Source organism: Panicum hallii, chromosome 3 (assembly GCF_002211085.1).
Source record: "Panicum hallii strain FIL2 chromosome 3, PHallii_v3.1, whole genome shotgun sequence".
NCBI classification, from domain to species: Eukaryota; Viridiplantae; Streptophyta; class Magnoliopsida; order Poales; family Poaceae; genus Panicum; species Panicum hallii.
Genome location: NC_038044.1, coordinates 10,213,382 through 10,238,262, shown reverse-complemented (window position 1 = coordinate 10,238,262; position 24,881 = coordinate 10,213,382). Strand labels below are relative to the sequence as shown.

Sequence of the window (24,881 nt, the reverse complement as noted above, 5' to 3'; positions counted from 1 at the left end):
AGTTTACGTAGTCTGTTTCCGGACTTTGGACTAGAAGGTATTTCTTTTCTATACTTTTGCAGGCCTGCATTTGTATACTTGAGAAATCGGCTCAAGCTTTGTGTCGCAGGCGCGCCCGCCTGCAGCGTTGCGTGGCGTGCCTTTTGAATCGCCACTAGACGGAACGGCTAAGGATTACGCCTCCCTGTTCGGAAGGCGGACTCAAGCTGCGCACCGCCGCCCGCTAACCAATAGATAACGTCTCAGCCCACTTCACACCCCGCTTCCCTCCCTGCTGCGTCCTGCCCTGCCATGGCGACCCCCGCGGCCTCCGCTCTCCTCCTCCCCTCCCTTCTCCCTCCTCCGTCCCTTCGCTTTCCGCCCCGCCACGTCGCTGCCCCGGGCGTCCGGCGCCTCGCGCAGCCTCTCCGCGCCGGCCGTCCGCGCCTGCAGCCGCCAGCGCCTCCCCCGGTGGAGGAGGTCGCCGAGGAGCAGGATGCCACGCCTCCGCTCAGGCTGCTCGAGCCGCCGCAGGAGGACGACCCCTTCCCGCCCGAGGTCCCCGTATCGCTTCCCAACCCCTGGAATTTCTTGTTCCTGGATGTTTTAAGCTGCTGCGGAAGCTTCTGATTCTGCGGCCGATGGAAATGAGCTTCTCGTGGCTTTGTGATGCTCCTTGTCTCTCCGTTTCGGACGTCGTACTGGCATTTGGATTGCTCATGTGCGCGTTGGAATTGTGCAGATGGAGCCCGCGGACCCTGATTTCTACCGGATAGGATACGCGCGGATGATGCGGGCGTACGGGATTGAGTTCCTGGAAGGGCCGGATGGGATGGGCGTGTATGCTTCCCGGGACGTGGAGCCGCTACGCAGAGCTAGAGTGAGACATTTCAGTGATTCTCAGACCTCTAACTAGACCTTCCCTAATCAATTTGAGGTTCAAACCACCGGTTCAACGCAACCGGATGTGCTTCACCACATTAGTTAGTCCCTTGTGTAATGGATGTAGTTTGTGATTGGTCTGACATTGCCATATGAATAAGTGAGTGCTGCAGCATAGCTGTTTAAATTGGTACTTGCTTCTTGTCAATGCGTGTTTTGCCAGCACACTATTTCAATTGCCATGTATAGTATCTTCTATATAATCACCAGTGGAAGTCAGTTGCTTATGCTACTTCGTGGTGCTGCCAAAAATAATGTCATCCAACTACAAGTTTATTCCCATGCACTTTGCCAAATCCAATGCCCACATGTTACTTCTTCATAATGCTGTAGAATGGTCTTTCAGAAACAATGATACAATTTGACGAGGATGCTCCAACTTTTTAAATAATAAATTTAGTTTTATTACACAGTGATGATATGCTTTAAATGAATATTGATCCTGCTTGCTTTTTTTTCAGGTAATTATGGAGATTCCCTTAGAGCTAATGCTGACTATAACTCAAAAGAAACCTTGGATGTTTTTCCCTGACATTATTCCACTAGGTCATCCTATATTCGACATTATTGAATCAACAGATCCAGAGGTAAATGGATTAACCAAACTATTAATGCTGTCACTGGTTTATTTTAGATGTTTAGTTGAGTTAGCTTGGTGAACATATTGTTCATGCAAATAAGTGTGGGTGTGGTATCAAATACATCATTGAAAAAGTCTGGAGCCCTCTAATGCTTCTGTGTTGAAGTTCCGATTATATCATGCAATTTCACTATTCATAGAATATTTTAGTTCTTATAGCACTGGTAGTTGAACAGTAATTGAGAATCCACAGCAATTCGACTGTACAAATTCCATCTATATGGTTGAATTTTTCAACCCACTATCCTCACTGTTAAATAAGAGAATAAATGACACCATTGTCAAAAACATAAATCATGTTTTCCTCCTTCCCTGATGTCAAGCTTCAATAGTGATGCAGACTGCAAGCTAATGTGATTTGTATTATTCCTGCAGATGGATTGGGATCTAAGATTAGCTTGCCTTCTTCTCTATGCATTTGATATAGAAGACAACTTTTGGCAGTTATATGGTGATTTTTTGCCAGGGCCTAATGAATGCACTAGTTTGCTGCTGGCACCGAAGGTATCCAAAAGCTAACCAAAAGTAAACTTCTACTTTGTCTTTTTTTTTTGAGACAGAAGCTTCTTATATCTGATTCTACAGTTTGAATGAATTTACATGCCTGGCTTTCTAGGAGGATTTGATGGAACTAGAAGATGAAGATCTTGCCTCAGAAATGTTAAAGCACCAGCAACGAGCAATTGACTTCTGGCAAAAGCATTGGGTACACTTCTGTACACTGTACTCTTTTACCAGCTTTGCTTCCTGGGCTCCTTTAACATTAGCTTTATGAGTAATATCCAGGACAAAGCAGTTCCTCTAAAGCTAAAACGCCTTGCCCGTGACCATGAGAGATTTCTCTGGGCACTGAGTATTGTTCAATCTCGCTCTGTCAACATGAAGATGAGAATGGGAGCCTTCATCCAAGATGCAAATATCCTAGCTCCTTATGCCGGTATTTCTTTTTCTTTTTTGTCATGTTTCCCTATTTACAGCTTTTCAGTATGTAGTAGGTACTAAAATCAACAACAAAGCTCTAGTGTATGAGCCTGAGAGATGATACTCACAATAATTGGATTTAACCATGTACTTGCATTGGACCTTAACTCTACTTTGTTTTGTGGCTTTGTATGCTGCTATGCTTGTTTATTTACTGCTACGTAATACAGCATTCGAGCGTTTGAATCAGTATGAAATGTAAGTTAAATACTAATAGTAGATAATATCTCTTATATTAACACTGTTACTTGCACAAAGTAGAACTCCTGAGCTAAAATCCATAATAAATACATCTACTGTCATATTTCACACAAGTGCTTTGCATCTTTAATTCTCCCAAACATTATAGTTATTCACCTTAAGTCAATTTATATTGGTGTTACTGCTAGCACACCTCCCAATCTTCTGATTAGGAATACAAAAGCTAAATTATGACTTGTCATTTTCTTCCCAGATATGTTGAACCACTCACCCAATGCTAATTGCTTCCTGCATTGGCGCTTTAAAGATCGTATGCTTGAAGTTATGATTAAGGCTGGACATGCTATCAAGAAAGGAGATGAGGTATTGTTTAGGATGTGTGTTCATCTTTACCTTTTTTCTGAGCAAATAATTACTTGGTTTATGTTGCTAGTGAAGCCAAATTTATTCAGTTTCATATTGAAATTGAACTTGTGAATCCACTACTGCACATAGCAATAGAAATATGAGAAATATCTTTGCACAACCTTGTTCTTATTTCAAAATTTCAAGCCAGTTCTTTTTCCTTATGTCTGCCTTTGGTCCATGTACAGATGACAATAGATTATATGAGTGGGGTGAACAGCAAATTTATGGAAAGATATGGTTTCTCATCACCAACGGTATGGGCATGCACTTGTATCTTATTATTACTGCTTCCTTTTATGTATAAGGATGCAGGAAAGTTTTTTTTAACCATTTGTTTGGCATCAGAAAATTGTTTCAGTTATATTGTATCTGTGGATTCAAAGATCTTGCTTGTAGTACACGACTTTAGTACTGAAATATTCTGTGTTGCTTTCATAAGCATCACAATAACCTGTCGTAAAAAATTGCAAAATCATTTTCTACAACTTCTGGTGTACCATTTTTGAATTGACATCGTATCTGCCCTGGTGTGAAACAAATTCTGCAGAATCCTTGGGAACTTATAAATTTCTCAAGCCCTGCGAAGATTCACATGGATTCGTTCTTATCGGTCTTCAATATTGCCGGTTTGCATGACGAGCTATACCACAATTGTAGGAACCACTCTGCAATACTTCCCTATGAATCATACTGTATTTGTTAAACCCATAATATTAATTCAAGCCATCCTGTTTGTGTTTGCTTTCAGCTGCATTGCCCTCAGTAGAAACTAACTTCGTGGATGGAGCGGTTGTAGCAGCAGCTAGAGCATTGCCAACATGGTCAGATGGTGATGTTCCTGCAGTACCGAGTGTGGAGAGAAAATCTGCTCAGGTGTTGCAAGAGGAGTGCCGCCAAATGTTGGATTCATTCTCAACTACTATTGAACAAGACCAGCAGATCTTAGGTAAATTATTTCATTCTCAACTACTATTCTCAACTACTTTGTGTTTCTGAGTTACACTTTGAGCTGAAACTTATTCCGACAAATGTTCCAGATTCTGATGTGCATATCAGCAAAACGCGTGAAATTGCAATCAAGTATGTCAACAACCTATTTGTTATGATGCAAATGATTTTTTTCAACTTTGGGCCTGCATTAGGTCATGAAATATTTAGCTTTTTAATACTAGCTTGATAAGTTTACATTCTTTTATTATATGCACAGGTATCGTCTACACCGGAAGATGCTCCTACAGAAGATCATCGACTCACTGGACATCTATCAGGACAGAATTTTGTTTTAGCTGTATAGGCGCCGCAACGTTCAGTAGAACTTAGAACTAATATCAGTTGGTGTGTTAGTAGACTTGGAATCATTAGACATTGGAGGTTTTCGAAGGGTAGCTGCCACCTCTTTTGTAGAGGATTTTGTAGGGCTGCCCTCATTGTATTTGTAGGTTAACACTAGAGGATCCCCACAAACGAAACAAGAATACAAATAGTTGTCATTTTGGAAGGAAAGATAGTTGAAAGTTTCAGTTCTACGCTGTGTGAATGCCGGCAAACCGAAATTGCAGACAAGGAAATGGAGGGGGGAAACTGATCTGAACAATTTTGGAGAGATCGCAGACGGCAGATGGTGCGGCATTGTCTAGCTGAAATTGCAATGAGAAATCTCTGATCCATTGACCATGGCCGTTATTATCTGGAGGGGAAAAAAAAAAGTCATGGTCATTTGCCTTGCTCAATGCAGCATCCTTCTTCAGCGACGACGGTGCCGTTGCGTGATGTGCCTTCAAGGCCCGATGCGAGTCCCGTTCCCATCCGGCTCGAGCGGCTGTTCGACGAGCGTGCCAGGCAGGCAGGCACCGGCGGACGGGCGGCGGTGGTAGCGGGAGAAAAGTGAGAGATGACCTAGATTCTGAAGCAGCATGACGAGCGTGCCGGCCGGCCGGCGAATGGATGGGCGGCGGCGGCGGCGCCAGCCGGCGAGCGAGAGAGAACAGAGAAGGTCCCACGTCAGGGCTAATCTGCAAAAACACAGGGGTCACAATGCAAAAAATCGGATCGCGATTCGTAGTCGCGATCCAAATCAGGGGCTAATTGTAAATTTAAGGGGGTAAATTGTAAAAAATAAGATCGCGATCAATAGTGGTCATCCAATTAGGGGGTGTATTGTAAAAAACCGGATAATCGCGATCCGAACCGGGGGCAAATTGTAAAACACCGGATCGCGATTATAAGCGATCTATAATCGCGATCCAAATCAGGCGGTAAATTGTAAAAACTAGGGGGGCAAATGAAAAAACCGTGTTCCCTTCTCTGTCGTCCCCGACGCGGCGGTGGAACTCCGGCGCGCCCTCGCCGTGGCCGGCATGGGCGCTCTTCGCGTCAAGCGCCAGCGTCCCCGATGCGCTTTCTGCCGGTGTTTCCGTTGGAGACGAGAAGTAACGGGTCGTGCTCATGCCCTCCATTGTGCGAGGCAGTCCTCGGCTCCCCTTCGTCGAATGTCCCGCTCCCCTTGACGGCTCGACGCACCAGTGCCGCGGCGACATGGGCGCTGAGTTGATCCTGGACGAAGGACGGCGTGTGAGCGATCCATCGTTCCGAACCCCTAGACGCCCGCGGCAAGCCCCGTCGCGGCGTCTGCGCCTGGCATCTTGGTGCAGGCTGTTGTCGGCCATGTTCGGTCTAACTGACGGGGATTGGATTGCTCGGATCTGCGACGGAAGGTAAGAATTCGTGCTTGATCCCGGATTACAAGCTGGGCAATGGCAATCGACGGCGTCGAGCTTTCTCCGGCAGGCTAGGCTCCAGTGCTCCACGATTGTTTTCTCGTGTTTCATTGCAGACAAAACGAGCCCTGCATTTCGAGAAAAGGAGGCAGATCAAGCCTGCAGTACTAGGCAGCGAGGTACAAACTTTGCTTTCTGAACTTGTCATGCGTGCAAAGCATCCACCAGTAGCTAGCAAGATTCATCACAAGAAGATGAATAGTATATAATATACTGTTTGGAAGTGCAAGTTTATATTATTCTCTTTTTGGACCTGAAACTTAGCTTGCATACCAACCTAGTCCATCAACCTGGAATGTCCCAGTCCAGCTAAAATGAGTTGAGAAGGAAAGGGGGATTCTGCATTCTACTATGATTCAAGATACTTGTGATGAACTAGTAGTGCTGATTGCCCGAGCAACCAACGGCACCAACCAGCCCATTCACATTCACGTTCAGGCGAGATGGGCTTTAATCAGAAATTCAGAACTTGGCACGGGGACCGAATTCCAAATCACTGCTCCCTTGCAATCTCAATCTATGGCTTGGCCTCGGCTGATCCAGCAATCAGAGCCCAAAGTTGACTAGCAGTGGGAGCAGCGGCAAGTGTCTAGCAGTCTACATGGCAGGTGTTGCTCAAAGGACTGAATGGATTATCACACAAGTCACAAGCAGACAGGCCATCAACACGCAGCACAGGGCCCAGTCTGCCCCCTTTCTCCCATATAACCACCCCTCCCAGTCTCTCACACAGATGGTTTTTTATACAATCTCTCACACCAATGTTTCAGTTCTGCGCTGTGTGAACGCCGGCAAATTGAAATTGCAGACACAGGAAATGGAGGGCGGAAACGGACGGATCTGAATTCTGAACAGTTTTTAGAGAAATTGCAGATGGCTGATGGTGCGGCATTGTCTAGCCCAAATTGCAATCAGAAATGTCTGATCCATGGATCATGGCCGTTTTTTATCTAAAGAAACAAAGAATCATGGCCATTTAACTTGCTCCATGCAACATCCTTCTTCAGCGACGGCGGTGACCTTGCGTGACGTGCCTGCTAAGCCCGAGGCGAGTCCCGTTCCCGATCGGCCCGAGCTGCTGTTCGACGAGCGGGCCAGACACCGGCGGACGGGTGGCGGTGGGAGCGGGGTAAAGAGAGAGAAGACCCGGATACGGAAGCAGCATGACGAGCGTGCCAGCCGCCGGCGGCGGCGCCCGCTGGCGAGCGAGAGAGAACATAGAAGGTCCAAGGCCGGGGCTAATCTGCAAAAAATGGGGGTCAAAATGCAAAAATCGGATCGTGAGTAATAGTCGCGATCCAAATCAAAAGGTAAATTGCAAAACGCCAGAGGGTAATTGTAAATACAGGAGGTAGATTGTAAAAATCGGATCACAATCAATACTCGCGATCCAAACCAGGAGTCAAATTGTAAAAAAAGAGGGGGCAAATGCAAAAACCTTTTTCCCTTCTCCCATATCCCCGACGGGGCGGTGGAATTTCCGACATGGGCGCTCTTTGCGTCAAGCGCCGGCGTCCCCGATACGCTCGCTGCCGGTGTTTCCGTGGGAGACGAGAAGTAGCGGGTCGTGCTCGTGCCCTCCATTGTGCACTCATGGGCTTGACGGCTCGACACCACCGCGCTGAGTTGATCCTGAACGAAAATGCGCATGTGCGCTATCCATCGTCCGGCGTCCCGAACCCCCCTTGCCCCCCGAGGAGCAGTCCAGGTGCCGGCGGTCGTGCTCTCCACGCGACGCTTGCTGTTGTCTGGAGCCGCCCAACCGGCGCGCTGCGGTGGACCAAGGGCGCGCGCGTGACGGTGTCGCTGAATCCCACGCAAAAGCTGCCGCCGCAAGCCTACGCGCGAGGTGTCGGCCCGTGAGCAGCGGCAGCATGCCCGGACCCCGACGGCCGAAGGACGGTGCCAAACAATTCCGTTCCGTTCCGTTCCGCCGGCCGGAACAAGTCGGCGACCCGGCCGCGGCCGGGCTGATGACGGCACGACTCGTATTGCGAGCCAAGCTCGACTAGGACAGCCTGGCCGAGCGGCGCGCAACGGCACGATCGAGATCAGATCTCCCTCCCCTCTCTCCTAGACGTGCTGCTACTCCCTGCGCAGAATAGAAACCTGAGCAACAGCAAAGGTTACTTGACTTGCACACCATGCAAGAGCAAGGGCCTATGTCTGTTTGCCCCTTCCTCATTGGACGCCTGAAACATTGTTTGCTCAATTGCACTTGTCGGCAGCAAAACGAATAGGGGGAGAGAGAGAGAGAGAGAGAGAGAGAGAGAGAGAGAGAGAGAGATGCTCCGGACAGGGAGCATTTTCTTCGAAAGGAGAGAGACAGATGGAGCCTGCAGGCCTTTGGCACGCGTGCAGAGCATCAGTGTGTGTATAATCTATAGCTAGATCCAGTACAACTCCATCTCTGAACACACATATACAAGTACTGGTACTCCATTTGGGACTCAGAAAACTTTGGCGTCCATACCAATCTTGCCTCGTGAACATGGACAGAGTAGCAGCGATTTGGAATCGCCCGGGGCCTTTAAACATTGCGCTATGATTGCACAGACATGTTAGTACTAGCATACATGAACTGGTCATGCTGTGCCCAAGCTAGCAATCAACGGCACCAACCGACCAACCAACGCATTCGCATTCAGTCGCTAAAAAGAAGCGCTTTCAGAAGGGGAACTGGAGAAGTCGGCACCGGGACCCAAATCATTGCCCCCCTTCGCTCGCAGATGCAATCTATGGCGGATCCAGCAGTCGCAGCTGAAAAGCATACCCTTTCTATCACTCCAAAGCTCCGTTGGGAGCACTGACAAGTGCTGCTACTCCTGGCTGACGAGATGGTAGGTGGCGGTAGCTTATAGGCAGGCGCTGAACGGGTCTCGAGCCCCAGGCAGACAAGCGAGCAACACACGGTACAGGGGCCAATTCCTAGCTTCTTCATCCCTATTACATCAACCCTCTCATGCCACATGCCGACATGCTGACATGTATCATGCTAACCAGTCAACAACAGTAAAGCTAAAAGCTCACAGCAGTATCAGGAACAGCAAAAGCCTTCCGTAAAAAAAAAGGAACAACAAAAGCCTACTGTGGAGTAACATAGAGCAGAATGGACCTGCCGTGTGATGCAGAATGGAATCTTATTTGCAAGTATGGAAAGCCAAGAAGGCTCAGCATCACCGCAGGGAGATCGAGCAGATTTGCCAGCTTGAGTCCAAAATGGGAAAGAATGTCGAGCTATCTTTTATTCATAGAAACCAATGTCAGCATGAACTATATATATGTATCAGCGCCACAGACCACCAGAAAGGCATATCTATGCAAATGACATCAACGACACCAGCCACCTCCCTCTTTATCTCTCTACATACCAATAACACATTATCTTTCTTCATCTATCCCCTCCCTCTACAATGGCAACTACACCTGTACCCTCCATCCGCCGCCAAATGCCCAAATCTGGTACCACCTTCTCTCCACCAGAAAACCAATCTATCAATGGGTTTGATGTATTGCTATATGCTATATGTACATGTAATGAGAAAACCAGCCAGCCATCTATTCTCCTCTCTACAGCAACATGCATCCAAGGAACATCACAGGGAGGCTTTCTTCAGGAGTGGAATTGTCATTTAGGCACAAAGCCAAGCGATGCATGAGATGGAAGGGTTGCTTAAGCTGGGTCAAATGGTGGGTAGAAATAGTTGCAAGAGGAGGAATGCACAGGACTAGCAACACATGGAAGGCGGAAATGCATAGGAGGTTCCTTCTTTGTATACCAAGCTTGCTCAACATGCCTAATAGGAGGTTATACCGAGCTGGTGAAATGCTGTGGAGGCTGCGATATTATATAGGAACAATTTGTTGGTGAAATGTTGGCAGGTGGCACTAACAGGACAAAAGAACTGAATACCAGACCTCACGAGCTGGAGACAGCATAGTGCCTCACCGAATAGCACAAGACCTGTAAGCTAGGGCAGATCATCTCCTTCACTCTCGTGCCATCCTTGTAAATCTTGAAGGTTGGGACTACGCGCACGTTCTCTGCCCTTGCTACCATAGGGCTCTCATCAACATTTACCTGCATGTTTGGATACAGATGATTGGTTAGCGATTTGGGAGCTCTCTTCAAATACAATTATCGTGATATATTTGGTGGAATACCTTCAGGAAATTCACTGAAGGGCACTCGGAGCAAAGGGAGTCCACGGATGGGGTTATCTGTGAGCATTGCTGATTCATTGTTGCCATGAAGTAAAGAACAGATACACCTGCAGACACGCCACACAAATAACAGGTCATTTATGCATATGAAACAACATTCTGATAATATTATAACATACAGGCCTGGTTATCTATCCACTGATTAGCACAGCGAGAATCAAGAGGGAGGTGAGAATGACTATGGCAGGCCAGGACCTAGGGTACAACAGTAAAAATTATTGGAGAAGAAGCTCACCAGGTGAATGGATAGCATCTCGGAGTTGCTCTAAGCTAGTTACTGCCTCAACCTCCCCTCCAAACTTCATATTTGACACCTCCTCTCCACGGGCTGTCTTCAATGCGACTTGTGCACGGAATAAAGACTCTGCAACCTCTGTGTCACCAGGAAGATCTTTGCGTAGCACCTCATAGTCCCGCACACAATCAGCCCAATGCTCAAGCTATGAAAGTGTTAAAAGGGAGGTGTCAATACCATAATTGGCGAATGATCATAGGCATAGCGATGCATGTAAGTTTCTTACCTTTGCATAGGATGCTGCACGTCTTAACAAAGCCTTTGTGTAGTTAGGTTGGACTCTTAGGGCCTCATTGCAGTCCTCAACAGCTTTCACCCACCGACCTAACTTCGACCAGCAAGCTGCTCGATTGCAGTACAGTACCGGATTTGAGGGCTCATATTTGAGCCCCTCTCCATAGGCTATGGATGCCTCAGCAAACTTGCCAGCCTTAAAAAGGTCATTCCCCTGGGTTCGAGCCATTGCAACTAGCCTCACGTTATTTACGATCACTTCAACTTCTGAGTTACCACGATCAATAAGTCTAGCCTTCTCAGCCAATGCAACAGCTGAATCAAACCTGCAGAAACAAATTTCAATAATTGTGCCACTACAACGAACAACCAGGGAAAGCAGTTATTACAATTCTCAAGGTTTGATATTTGTACCTTCCGAATGTCATGTTGACCTGGGCTTGGACAATAAGCACGTAAGAATCAGATGCCATGCCTGAGAGTTTGGTAGGTATTGAAGGCAGTGATGCATTGTCCAATTTCAATAAACTTGTAATAGTTGAATCAGCTTCCTCTAACTTGTGCAACCGAAGAAGTGCTTCTGACCTCAAGGCAAGAAGCTGCAGGCAAAAATTAATTCCCTTGTGAATGGCTCAACTACCAGGAACAGGTAACATGATTTCAAGCACAATGTAATGAGGGGTTACCAATTGACAGGAGTCCGCTCCATTGGCAATTGCCGCATCAGCTTCCCGCAGTGCGCTCTTCCAATCTCCAATTTTCCTTGCATCCATGCATCTCCCCTGATGGCTTTCCACCTCATGCAGCTTCTGCCACTCAGCATGATCAGATGGGTTTACACTCCCAGCCAGTGTGAAGTGCATCCTTGCCTTGTCAACCATCCCAAGCCTGGAATATGGTAATCATGTGCAATGGGGTAAAACTTCCATTCGTCATTGTACACTTGTAAACATCAAAAGAAGAACTAGGACCACTGTTCAACGAATATGCGATTCTGCCTGTTGTGGTCAAAGCACAATCGATAATGCAGGTAAGCAGTCCCTGTCAGCTGCATTGTCTGATGCACATCGTATTAAGGCCCCATTAACTCACTACAACATACTACCAACTAAAGATGCAAACTTTCTCATGCTTCTCATGTAATCACAGGATCAAAGCTTTTACTTCCAAAACAAGTAACAGAACAAATGGTAATGATCAGCACCATAACTATAATGATCCCAAATCAGATAAACATGACGAAAGGAACTGACAAGGAACAGCATATTGGATTTGCACGCAAGCAAAGCGGAGACAAGGAGGCGAGATCTGTGGATGCAATTCCATTCCAGTGCAGAAGGGCAGGCATGCGCAGACTAGCGAAAGAAATCTCACCGGACGCATAAGCCGGCGAGGCGGCCGTGCGCACGGCCGCTCGCCGGATCGAGACGGACGGCCTCCTCACACTCGCGGAACGCTTCTGCCAGGCGGCCAAGCCCGATGAGCGCGGCGGCGCGGTTGCCGCGGCAGGCGGCGCTGTCCGGGCACAGCGCCACGGCACGGTCGTAGTGCCTCAGCGCCTCCCCGTAGCGGCCCTTCTTGTACCACTCGTTCCCGGTGCGAGTGATTTCTTGAAGACCAGCACTGCTGGCCGGCGGCGGCGCCGGGCAGCTCGCCGGAGACCTCGTGGAGTTGCTGTGGAGCGGGGCCGCGTCAATGCTGGTTCTCGCGGGAGTCGCTCCTCCGGCACTTCCACCGCCGCCGCGCATGATGCTGCCGTGGCCGTAGTGCCCCGTGCCGGATCCGAGCACGACCGGGCGAGCGCGCGGCGGCTGCGGCGCGGCCGCCGCCCCCGCGACGCGGCCTGATGGGCAGATGTTGCCCGTGGGGAGCGCATTGGTGAGCGGCGAGCTCGCGGTGCTCCCGCCGCCGCCGCTGCATCCCCCGACGCTCCCCGCGCTGCTGCTGCCGCCGGAGAAAATCAGCGGGCCAGATCCGGAGCGGCGGTGGCCGGGCGGGCGCGGCGGGTTGCTGCCCTCCAGCTCGCCCGAGTGGTTCCCCCGGCTGCCGCCTCTCCCCACGGCCGCCGCAGCCGCATTGCCCGGCGCCGGCGACTTGGCGGACCCGGCCGACGACGACGAGGACGACGGCGTCGCCGCGGCCGGGCGCAGGCGCAGCGGCGAGACCGGGGAGCCGAGATCCGCGAAGACGTCCGCCTTCCGGTCCGGCTTGTCCCTGACGCCCTCGTCATCGTGGAGCGTGAGCGCCGCGGCGCGCAGGCGCATCCGGTCAGCCTCGGCCATCCCCGGAGCTCGGTCACAGCGCAGCGGCCGACACGAGCAGCAGCACTCCCCTCGGCGACCTAGCGCGGGCAGGCATACAAGAGAAGTACACAGCTGGTGAACAAGGACAGCAGAAGCGAGTTGGCGCTCCGAGAAGAGACGGACGGGAGGTGCGTGTATATGTATGTATGGGCGGTGGGTCTGCTGTGCTGTGCTGTGCTCTCCTCTCCTCTCCCAACTGAGGGAGAGAGAGCGCCCAGCTACAACTACAAAGTGAGGGGTAGGAGGAAGAAGTGAGAGGGAAGGAAAAGAATAGTCGAGTAGAAGAAGGGAGGAGTGGTAAAGCATGGCCACAGGACCCAAAACAAATATAAATCAAATTCAGAAAGGGCCAAAAGCTAATGTAGATTATTTCTTGTGCTTGGAAGGAAATGAACTGAATTCTCCCATGGCAATACATCGAACCGAATTTCGTTCAGCTTTTCAACGGTTTTTTGTTAATGTGATTTTGTCGTGGCAATGAGCTATTGAGCTGGGCGTCTATTGTGAACGTCTTTTTTTTCCTTTTCGGAACAGAAAGAAAAAAAAGGAAAGGCCATTTGCTGGTCTTTCTTCATGTTTTTTTTTGGTGATAGCATGATTTGTAATTTTGCGTGCGAGATGAGTCACGAGATGGGGGCGGCCAGTTGGAGCCAGTGCATCGCCACGCACAGTGCCGGTGGCTGACTGGCTGTGCTGTGGTGGGGAAGGCTGGAGGGAGCTCAACTGCTCAAGAGCAACAGCAATTCATTTCAGTTTGGTCCAACTCCAGGCTCCAGCGCCTGTGGCAGCCTCCTCTAGCCCAAGCAGGCTATTTGTCTGGTGAGTGATCTCTTGATACTCCACCACCTTGTCTCCCACTTGATGCCGGATCAGCCGGCCAGCCAGAAACTTATTCATTCTTTTTCATACATCTTAAAAGTTGTTTTTCCCTTCAAAAAAAATTAAAGAGCGGGCACTAGATAATGCCTATCAATCGAATAAGACAGAGAAAAATACAAATATGTTTACCATGTTGAAAAAAAAAGAGAGGAAAAAACCACGACCACCTGAAAAACAACACCACGTTATCTGGCTGCCGTGGCTGTCGTACAAGTCTCATCAAACCGCACAACGCATCGGCTTTACAGGCATATGACTGCCACGTGTACTTGTCACGATGAATTAATCGGCGGCTACCGATCTCTTGCCATTTTCCCTCACGTGCACATACGTGTGTGCGCATAATCAGCTATTTGGCCCCGGTCCGCAATTCCGCATGCATATGCACCGAAATACCATCCTCCATACATTGGACGGTACCGCGTGCACGGATACATGATGGGTCTGTTGCTCACATGCGGAATACCCGGCCAGCCGCTCAAGTAGATATGGCTGGGCGATGCGATCCCGGCCGCGTGTGCTAGCTGATGGAAGCTCTCAACTGGTAGCGTGTACACGTACACGGACCACACTAGCGTGCAGCTAGAGGTAGCCGGGCTGTGCCTTTCCTTGTCACCTTGTTTGTATTCCACCCATGGGTTCTTGGATGGGTGGGTGAACGGCTGCACGATTTGGCTGCTAGTGGTGCTGAGCAACAGTTGTTTGGATTCCGTCGGGTTGGACCCCCAGGGAAAAGCAAGGTCCATCCACTTAACGGATACTTTTTTTAAATAAAAATAAGCTTAACAAATAATTAAGCATGGTGCTATTCTTTGTATGTATGCTGGTACGTGGGCTTGATCCCAGTCATCAAAAAGTTTCCGGCTTGATAGAGGAATAGGGTACGATCCTTTTATAAGAGATTTTTACCACACGTTTCACGGGATCGATGTTTCCAAGTTGAGCAACAGCACACACGACCCCGATTTCTATGACTATACTCGCTCCTGCCCATGCCGTCAGCCTCGCCGCAGGTGCTTTGCCACACTGTCGATCAAACCATTGCACCGCCGATAATTCCTCCAACTAATTAAGGCGCCACAACCGCGGCCGCCGGAACCCGGAAGCCTCACCGGCGACGGATGCGGCGCCGTGGGGATGAAGAATCGTTCGTACCCCAAGGACGCGTACGTACAAATTAAGTGAAGATAACAGCAGGTCGGCGTAGCTAGCAATTTCAAGACAGCTGGCGGCCCGGCACGGGACCGTTCGTACGTGTACAAGCTCAGCGTAGAAATAATGCGAATAAAAATTCGGTACAGACTTTAATCATTTCAATGATTGGTTATTTCATATTTCTCATGTCGCACCTCGAGACTTACGTAGCATGCCCGTTCTTGTTTTTCTTTTTCTTTTTTTTTTGTAGTGTGTGTGTGATGGTGATGGGCACCCACTCGATCGATCGATCGACCTGTGCCGTATCTGTGGATCGTCTGTTTACGCGTATACAATTAGGTACTCGCAGCTGTACGTATTAATTGGCTCGTGCGTGGTCTGGTACGCATACGACTTCGTAGCACTACAGTCCTATTTAGGAGGTGTTTGGACGCCGGACTAAAATTTTAGTTTCATCATATCGGATGTTTGGATATCAATTAGAAGTATTAAATATATGCCAATTATAAAACTAATAGCATAAATGGAGGCTAATTACAAAACCAATTGCATAAATAGAGGCTAATTCACGATACGAATCTCTTAAACCTAATTAATCCGTCATTAATACATATTTAATGTAGTACAGCAGGATCAAATCATGGACTAATTATGCTTAATGGATTCATCTTATGAATTAGTTTCCATATAATTAAATTATATTTAATACTTCTAATTAGTATCAAACGTCTAAACATGAGGTATCCCGCTCATCGAACCCTCTGATTAGCGGCACCGACACATGCTGTACGGCCGGGTTACTGTGCGTACTCTGCTAGTGTATTAGCTAGATATTCGCGTACGATACGATACAGCTAGGTGGGCCGGGAGCTCGCTCGTACGTGCACGCGCAGCGGTACACGCATGGAGTCGCTACTGTGTCACGGCATACACGTTTCGCGACGCCCATTGCGGGAGGATCGGAGATAAACGGCCGGCATGCACCCACGTGTCGGTCGAGCTCCACCCCGAGCGGAGCACGGACGTATGGGAGCGTGCGGCGTGGTCCCGGGATGGCGGCATAATGTAAACGGGCCATGGCCCAAATCCAAAGCAGAAGAGAAGAGAGCGAACGGGCGGGACCCAACGGGTTCCCGGTCGAAGCAGGGCCGTGGGTTTTCCGCCAAAAAAAGAAATCAAATATAAAAGCAGGGCAGTGAGCCCCAGTAATGCATGCATGCAAACCTGCCATCCTCCACCTGCCACGTAGGACAGAGCAGCAGGCAGTCGCTGCAGGCTGTGCAGCCGGAGACCGGAGAGGCGGAGATCGAGAGTCCGCTCCGCTCCGTCCGTCGTTAAGCCGGCGGCCGCGCCGCGCTTGCTTGCTTGTAGCAGTGTAGGGAAGAAGCGCGCCGGCGCGGTACGGTTGCCGCGCGGCCACGGGCCGTCCTTCCTCGCGCACACCGCCCGCGGCGGCGGGGGCCACCGTTGCTGTGGGGGGCAGGCGCCGCGATCCGCGCGTCAACGTCGATCGGCCGGTAGAGTTGGTGCGTACGCGGCGGCGCCGGCGCGAACCGTGCCCGTCCTTTCGTTCCGTACGCCGCGTCGGTCCGCCCGACGTCGCGGTCCGGCGGGTGGTGGTGGGGTGGTCGGCGCGCGCGCGAGGTCATCGGCGCCGCCCGGATCGGTGGCACCGGATCTTTTGCATCCCTCCGCCCTCGTGGCTGGTGGTACCTCCATCGCTCCATCATCCCAAACGGCGGGTGGTTGATTTTAATTGCTGCGAGCGCTCGGCAGTAGTATATCGCGCTCAATATGATATACAGTGGCGGAACGTGAACATCTTTCAACAGGAGGCCAATCAGAACATTGCATAAGGAATGTGAGCTAACCACATTAATTTTATAAAGACTAGTATATTTTCACAGGGAGGGGGCCAGCATCCAGTATAGCCTGCATGAGGCTCCGCCAGTGATGATATATATATATACAGTGATGGATCTGGAATGTAAAATTAGGGAATGCTCATTTTACTCTTCTTCTTTCTCCTCTCTTTTCCTTCCCTTCCTCCTCCTTTTCTTCAATTCCTTCTTTATTCATAGTTAAAAATTGTTGGAGGCTACAGGGCCTCCATGGGCTGCATGGGCGTAGGGGGCTGGAGCCCCTGCACCCCCTGGATCCGCCCCTGCATGTACATATATACCGTGTACCTAAATTCCTGCTTCCGATCCAGCATACGTACGCGTCCTGGAATCCTTCTCAGAGATCCGATCCGGCATTTTAGTAGTAGTAGGAATGAAACGAGCGAGTCGTAGTGATGGCACGTGACCGTGGAGTGAAGCGCGCGCGGTAGTAGGCTCCTGCAAAGATCCCACGCTAACACCCGGACACGCACCCATGCTCGTTGCTCCCTGGTACTCCGGAACAAACTCGACGACCGGCGAAATCGACCATATTTGCATGCATGTTCCTGCTGGTCAACACGATGCCATGATGGAAACGGAAGTCGTGTCGTCGTAGCGTACTCTCGATGGTGAAGAGGCATGGCCATCTCTGGCTCGACAGCGACACCGATCAGCTCCAGGGAAAACCAAACTCAGCTCAACACCACATTTTCAGACTGCAAACTGTGCGTAATGCACAGAGTAAAGAGTGAAATACACCGCCGGATATTAAATTTGGTTTGGGGTGTCAAGCAGATCCCTAAATTTTTAAAATGCACGTTCAGATCTTAAACTTGGTAGTCGTATCACGTGAGGTCCAAATCATAGTTGTTTAAGCTAAATAAAAAATTATATAATTTTTAAAAAACAAAATTATATACAAAGTATATACACGCAAAAAAATCATAACAAATTTACTTGTATAATTATATTCAAATATAAAAAATCTGCATAAAATTTTTGTAGGAAAATGAAACTCATATTTCAAAATTTGTAAAAGATTAGAAAATAAAAAAGAATAAATTTTGGGGGAAACATTGGATATTCAGACATAAAATTTTGAAATAAAATTTTGGAGAAAATTTCAAAATATAAGACTTGAGCGAAAAAATTAAAAATAAATTCTGGAGCCACATGTAAGCTCCACATCAGAAAAATACTTCAGTTTTATAACTTAAAAATAATAATTTGTATTTCACGTGACACAATTAGTAAGTTTGTGGAGCTGAATGTGCATTTTAGAAGTTTGGGGACTAGATGACACTACGAGTCAAGTTTGAAGACCGGTGGAGCATTTTACTCTAGAGTAAAATACACACAATCCTAGTTAATCAACTAGGTTAATTATCTTATCTACTTACTCTCTCCCTGCAGCAGCTACGTACCATCTCCAATAGTCTAATCTACACTATCCAGCACTGCCAGTGCCAGACTGCCAGGAGCTAGCTAGCCCAGGACGGGCATACACAACGACAGCATCCAGCATTCCAGGCTTCCAGCATTCGCCGCAAGTGTATCTGTACGCACGGCTGATAGGTTACTGGGTCCCTAGGCAGGCATGTGGCTCTACTCTTGTCGCCAGGGGACATGCTAATTCTTCCGGTCTTGGTCGGTTGGTGCAATGCAAACCATGTATGAATTCACGTCCTGCTGCTAATTCAGTCCCTGCTCAGACGACGACGACCGCGTCTAATGTACCTGCTCCACCCATCATCAGCACGCAGCAGAGAACTGCTACTGCTACTGCTACTACTAGTCCATGTCTTAAGCTAGCAGCAGATGCGGCTGCGCAATGCAAGGGCCCCCCTCTCCCAACTGGAAAACAACGCTCCTTTCGGATGGAGATCTAGAGGAATATTGCAGGAAATCCTGGCTGGCAGGCACATGGCGTATACATACAGGTACGCGCCATCAGAAACCACTTCATCAAGCAGCAAATCTTCTCTCTCCATCCATTATCAGTGCCTCAGTGGCGTATATGTACTGTTTATTTTCTAATGATGTACACCATGTTGAGCTATGTGCCTCTGTTTGCGTTGTCATGTGTGTACCTCGTGCCCTGTGCGGAAGCAGAGTTGTAGCAGCATGCATCACAGCATCAGGAATTGCTGATGCTCCTGGCAAGTTTCAGGCTTCTGTGGGAGGCAATTGACCACTTCCACTTCTAGCCATTTCTAGGGTATCATGCTCGTCGATTGGAAGGGCGCGTTTGGCCGGACTCTCGGTGGCTCTGGCTCCTCCTCTGGATGTGGGAGGGAGGGAAAAAGAGAGAAATAAATTCCGTGCTACAGTGCTGCTATAGCGGGATTTTACTCAGCTGAAACATTTTCCCGTGCGTGTGTCGATCGCTAGATTTGCTCTATTTTTTTTGAGTATTTCAAACTCGCTTTGAAAGTCGGGCCCCAGCGAGACACTGGCTAGTCAATGCGTGACAGATGGACGCAGTGCCATGATGCCTGCGGGGGTGCAAGCAACATAGGCTATGTTTGGATCCAAGGGCAAATGGCAAAAGGGCAAATAGTAAAATTTTTGCTCCTGTCACATCAGATGTTTGGACGCTAATTAGAAGTATTAAATATAGTTTAATTAAAAAACTAATTACATAGATGAGGACTAAATGACGAGACGAATCTATTAAGCCTAATTAATCCATAATTAGCAAAATTACGGTAGCATTTGCCCTTTTGCACTTTGGGGTGTTTGGATCCAAGAGTGCAAAAAAAAGTGCAAAAGAGCAAAAATTTTGCTCTTTCTCTTTCTCTTTCCGTTGGATCCAAACAGGCCCATAGTATTGTGTGACAAGCCATGTTTGCAAGATTTGCAGCCATTTAACAATTGGATTTGGGCACAGGAGGCCATGTGATGCCTGTCAGCAGGTCCAGTAAGCTTAGGCGCACCACAGACAGCGGATAACTGCAGCGAGCTGCGAGCCTCATCTAGTCGTCTATCTTTCGCGCTCTCTTAGCCATAACTGATCATGTCTCCATAGATTCCTTCGCACTGTTTGCCTGTTGACACTTGAAACGAAACAAAAAATAGTTGCCATTTGAAGGTAATAATAAAAACCAGTTCTAACTGCAAGAAATAGAATGTATGAGAAAGCAATGGGACTGAACAATCAGACTATCAGAGCGCAGGTAAGCGTGCCAAGTAATTATTATAGAAACACGCATTTAGTGAAATCTATTATTTACATACCATGTGAGTAGAACTCGCTCGGTTTGCTTGTCATCAAAATGTTGTATTTTTTTTTGTTGTCATGTACCATTTGCGGTTTCTGATACCGCCGAAGGGAATTCAGTAGTTGACAGATAAACGACGAGCTGTACTAAACTGAAAAGAATGCAGGTCCAACATGTGAAGTTTTACTTAGTTTTAGTTCTATGGAAATTTATTGACATGTTGCCGGCCTGGCCTTTTTCTGACAGTTTATTTAAGCTTAAAATGCAATGTTTATTCATTGAGTTTAGAGCCAGATAAGAGAAAACAGGAGGAGTCGGATCACACAATAGATTGCAACTTACTGAAACCTGCCAGGCTGTGTCTGTGTCTGACCTAATTTTTGCCCTATGAAAATCTAGTGTTGACATACACCCCACCAATTCATTAGAAGCTGTCATCGCAAGCAACTTGTAATTGGATGGATAGACAGTGGCTGCTGCATGCAGAAGCAGCCAGGCTGCATGTGACTGTGAGTTTGACACTGGCTAAATCATGGTTGGGGAACAATTCCGAACCCCAGCTAAAGAGTGGAGAAAAGTAGCTGAAAGCACACCTGTCCTACTAAATGCAAATATATGTTTATTCATCCATTCATTTTCGATCATGAGATAGATAGATACATAGATGGATAGATGCTTCATGCTTCACAGCGCACCTTCATTTTGGGAGCCACAAGACCAGCTAAAGACCATGGATCGATGAACAAATAAATAATCGGGGCACACATTGCTTCCAACTCAAGACCTGCTGCTTGTACTTTGTGACCTGTGACTCTGAGTGATGCTCCAACCAACCACACCATTTAGGATTTGGCTCCCAGCTGCATGCATGCTGACCTCAGATGACACCAGCAGCAGCATTGCATCCATGCTGATTGCTCCAAAGCTGTCTGCAATGCCACTACAGCAAGTCCCTTGACATGCATATTGCCTCAAGAGATGGATGAAGGGCCAACCGGTTAATGAGGTAATTTAGGTAGCCCTCAAGATCCCAAATGACTGGACTGATTGTCATACTTATCCTTGATCGATCAGTTTACTTTTACTGTGTCACAGTGTCAGTAGATTTCTCTGGTCTGGTCTCAAGAGGTGTGCAAGGAGGAAGGGGATCCAATGGGACACCAGCTAGATCACTGGTTCATCAGAGATTAAAATTTGCTTGCATGTGCAGTTCGTCAAGCTCGTTCACTAGCTAGGGACGAAGTATCTCTGTGGCTGTGCCACATTAGGTCGGTCAAACAGAGATGAACTGACAAGGGTATACGTCAGGTTGAAGAGAGATACAGAAAAAGGCGAGTAAAGAAAATGTGCTTGTGCGTCGTGGAATAATCCACGCATGGTGTTTGTGGGGGAAATAAAGCGCACATTAGCTGCTTGTTGATAGAATTTCACATGCTGAATGCCTGCATGTCCTGCTGGCTGGCTTTGCTTTGTTCCCGGAGGGCTGGTGCTGCAGCATCTAGAAACAACAAGCACAGCTCCAGCTTTTTGGCAAGCATCTCAGGAGCCAATCATGGCATCACGGCAAGCAAAATATGGGCTGACATGACTTGTATGACTTCCAACCACTAAATTAAAAGGGCTTTGTTGTGCATATGCATGCATGGCATGGCGACTAACTACTTGGATCGATCCACTGGGACTTCTTCTCCTCATCCCTTGTTGACATGTGCATTGTAAAGTCGTAAGCCTGCCTTTTCCTAGATCTAAGAATGGCACAACCTACCTCACAAGGGAATGCGACGTGACATCCATGTTCTTCACCTCTTTGCATGTTCCTTTTTCCCTTCTCTCATATTTTTACCCCTCTTAAAGCAAAAGAATGGGCACAATAATAGGAGGCCTGACACCACTTCACGCCATTTGCTACCGGTCGCCTGTAACACCCTGCACGCAAAACCACACTATAACACATTAGCCACATGGCCGGTCAAACTAGAACACGAATGGCCGGGGTAGATGATCTGAAGCCGGAAGCCGTGCACGTGGTTTCTACATGACGCTGAACAAGTCAATCGTTCTGAAGGCTTGTTTGAGATCGTACGAATTCCACAATAAAACAATTCAAACACTACACAGTAATTTGGAAAAACAAATGCCAGGGCATTAAACTGTGCTCGGGTTTGAGGTCACAGGAGCAATGGCGTGACATGTGGCTTGCATCCGGCCCAGCCACGCGAGTGGGTCTGCCCTGCACGTGCTCCACATGCTGAGTCACGCGTACTTGCTTTCAGTGCCCTCTCCCCTCTGTCAGCCTGTCACCTCCGATCCCCAGCCGAATCACTGTGCGCCGTGCTCTGCAACGGCGAGCAAGTCTACCTACGAGGTGAGGTCGTGATGATGACAGAGACAGGATATGGTTGGAGATCGAGCGAGAGTAGAGGCGACGGCAATGGCTTTTGCGAAATGCCCATTTCGTTCCATGGCAAATTGGCAATGGCATGGCATCCCCTCTCCATCTCTCTGTTCAGTCCACCACCCCTGCTCCATCTTTGCCCACTCCTCCATCGCTTCGTCTGGGCACTGGCCAGCCCTGCGTGTCCTGACCCCAATCTCGCTCACACTCACGCAGTCACGCTGCTGCGCTGAAATCCAGGGACGCGGCAGGCATGCATTCATGTGGGTGGATCCAAAGCTGCAACTGTGAGCAGCGCTGAAAACCATGGACGGACACGGACAGCAACCTACCTTTGCCTGTTTTGCCCAGGCCCAGACGAACACCGATAGAACCTAGTAGCTGTTTGGAGTAAGCGAATTATATATATTTGTATGTACACATACATATAAAATAATAGAGGTGCATTTCTTCTCCATTGTGTACCGATTTGTTTGTCTTGTCCAATTGATCTTTCAGTTTCAGCGGTGTACTCTCCCAAGCTAGATGTCACACCAATAGAATCAGCCCCGGATTAAACTTTAATCCCGTCATATCGGATATTTGGACACCAATTAAAAGTATTAAATATAGTTTAATTACAAAACCAATTGTATAAATGGAGTCTAATTCGCGAGATGAATCTATTAACCCTAATTAGTTCATAATTTGATCATATTGTGCTACAGTAAACATGTGCTAATAATAGATTAATTAGATTTAATAGATTCGTTTCGTGAATTACTACCAACTTATACAGTTGGTAGTTAGCTTATATTTAATTTCTCTTTATTTGGTATCAAATATCCGATGTGATATGGATTAAAAATTAGTCCATGTATGCCTTATCCTAACACCCCTCGTTGTGCCAATGTACATACTCCCACCCAACGCGCCAGAGCTGTACGCTTGTCGCAGTGTGGCCATCCCTGGTCAGTGTCCTGAGAAATACGTAAGCAAGGAGATTCTGCGCAGCAGGTGCCAAGGGCTTTGCTTGCATTGGCGGATTGCCCTACAGCTAGCTAGTGCTCACACAGTAGACACAGTCACACAGCCCTGGCTGGAGCTGTACAACATTATCGCTTATCGGTCACACATTGCTCTCTGTCTCTCACATCGTCATGTCCCCGGCTACAGCTAGCCATCGACAGCGGCGGGCGGCGTCCCGCGCGCAAGCCTCCGAGGCGGCGCCTTGGCCGGGCGCGCGGCGTGAGAGCGCCGCGGCATGTGAGGGCAGGCCGCCGGGTGGGGCCTTGTCCAGCCACACCCTGGCGACCTCGCTCGCGGCGCGCTGCTGCTCCTACACATGACAGGTGGGCTGGCTGACCGGCCGGCGTGCCTGTCTGCGCTGGACCGATCGGCACACTGGCATGCGGCGGGGCGTCTGCACGTCGCGGCCGCCGGACGGATGGTGGGTCGCGCGCGGCATCTCCGTGCCCTTGCAGTGCCGTGCGGGCACTGCCGCTGCTTCCAGCTCATAGACTGGGGGTGGGACCACCGCGCACGCAGTCGTGGCCAGTGCCAGCTGGCTGGTCTGAGGGCCGTCGGATTGGAAGGATGGATGGCTCAGATCGTACCCGGTCCAGCTGTATACTATGAGTGTGGCGATCAGACAGCCTGCGTGTGCCACTGCCGGAGGAAGGAAAACAATGGTGGGGAGCTGTCTTATTCTCTTGTTCCTCCGAGAATTAAATTAAATGTCTCGATGGATGAACATCGGAGAGTCGACGGACTCGAATCCGGGTAGACGAGGAGGAGAAGGCCGTGTATCAGCCCCATCGATGAGGACACGGCCGGGGCCGGCTGCTGACTCCTGTCGCTGTGTAGCTCGCAGCTGTATCGCCCCTGCTCTTGCCGGCCATGGCCGACGACGACCTAGCTCAGTTGGCATCTCATCATCAATCATACCACCACGTACCTACCTATTCCGTGGCCCGATGTGGGCACAGATCCGCGTGACGACGCGCATCCACTGCTCGCTCTGTACTTCCGTTGGCAACGAGCACTGTGCGAGAGTCTATGGCCGTTTGTCTGGTTGAATGGGTGGAGGGAGAGTTGAATTTGAGGGCTCACCGGCCAGCGAATGAATGCGTGCACCTGAGCTGCCTCCTTGGACGGAGGGCTCGCATCGCAGCAGGAGTTGACGCCAATGAATGAGTGAACGAGGTCTGGCATCTTGGCCTTCCAAGTTCCAATGATGATCCACCCGGTTGGGAGTGAAATCCAGCTCGCCTACACGCATTTTCCTGGTGCTCATCCGTCCAAGTTGCGGCACAAATCTGATGAAAACAAACACCTGCCACCACAAATGCAGGGCCACAAAAGGGCTCAGTAAAGTGGCTGGTT

The 24,881-nt window shown here is 48.8% G+C and overlaps 2 protein-coding genes across 4 annotated transcripts; one reads left to right on the top strand and one right to left on the bottom strand.

Annotated features, from left to right (window-relative positions):
- Positions 1–263: 263 nt before the first annotated feature.
- Positions 264–4,675, top strand: LOC112885174 (protein PLASTID TRANSCRIPTIONALLY ACTIVE 14). 3 transcript variants are annotated; one of them, XM_025950833.1, is made up of 12 exons: positions 264–537; positions 722–859; positions 1,383–1,508; positions 1,937–2,065; positions 2,178–2,267; positions 2,348–2,498; positions 2,997–3,106; positions 3,337–3,405; positions 3,699–3,804; positions 3,900–4,097; positions 4,189–4,231; positions 4,359–4,675. In XM_025950833.1, the coding sequence occupies exons 1-12, from the start codon at positions 292–294 to the stop codon at positions 4,435–4,437; spliced, it is 1,485 nt and encodes a 494-aa protein (XP_025806618.1). In that variant the 5' UTR covers positions 264–291; the 3' UTR covers positions 4,438–4,675. The 3 variants fall into 3 exon arrangements, with proteins under 3 accessions (XP_025806618.1, XP_025806620.1, XP_025806619.1); XM_025950835.1 differs by lacking the exon at positions 264–537 and having other exon boundaries at positions 722–872; XM_025950834.1 differs by lacking the exon at positions 264–537 and having other exon boundaries at positions 722–916.
- A 4,464-nt stretch (positions 4,676–9,139) lies between these two features.
- LOC112887928 (TPR repeat-containing thioredoxin TTL1-like) lies at positions 9,140–13,262 on the bottom strand. Its single transcript, XM_025954223.1, has 7 exons — positions 12,056–13,262; positions 11,368–11,569; positions 11,096–11,280; positions 10,674–11,007; positions 10,388–10,592; positions 10,093–10,199; positions 9,140–10,009 (listed from the first exon to the last, which is right to left on the bottom strand). The coding sequence occupies exons 1-7, from the start codon at positions 12,961–12,963 to the stop codon at positions 9,848–9,850; spliced, it is 2,103 nt and encodes a 700-aa protein (XP_025810008.1). The 5' UTR covers positions 12,964–13,262; the 3' UTR covers positions 9,140–9,847.
- Positions 13,263–24,881: the final 11,619 nt, after the last annotated feature.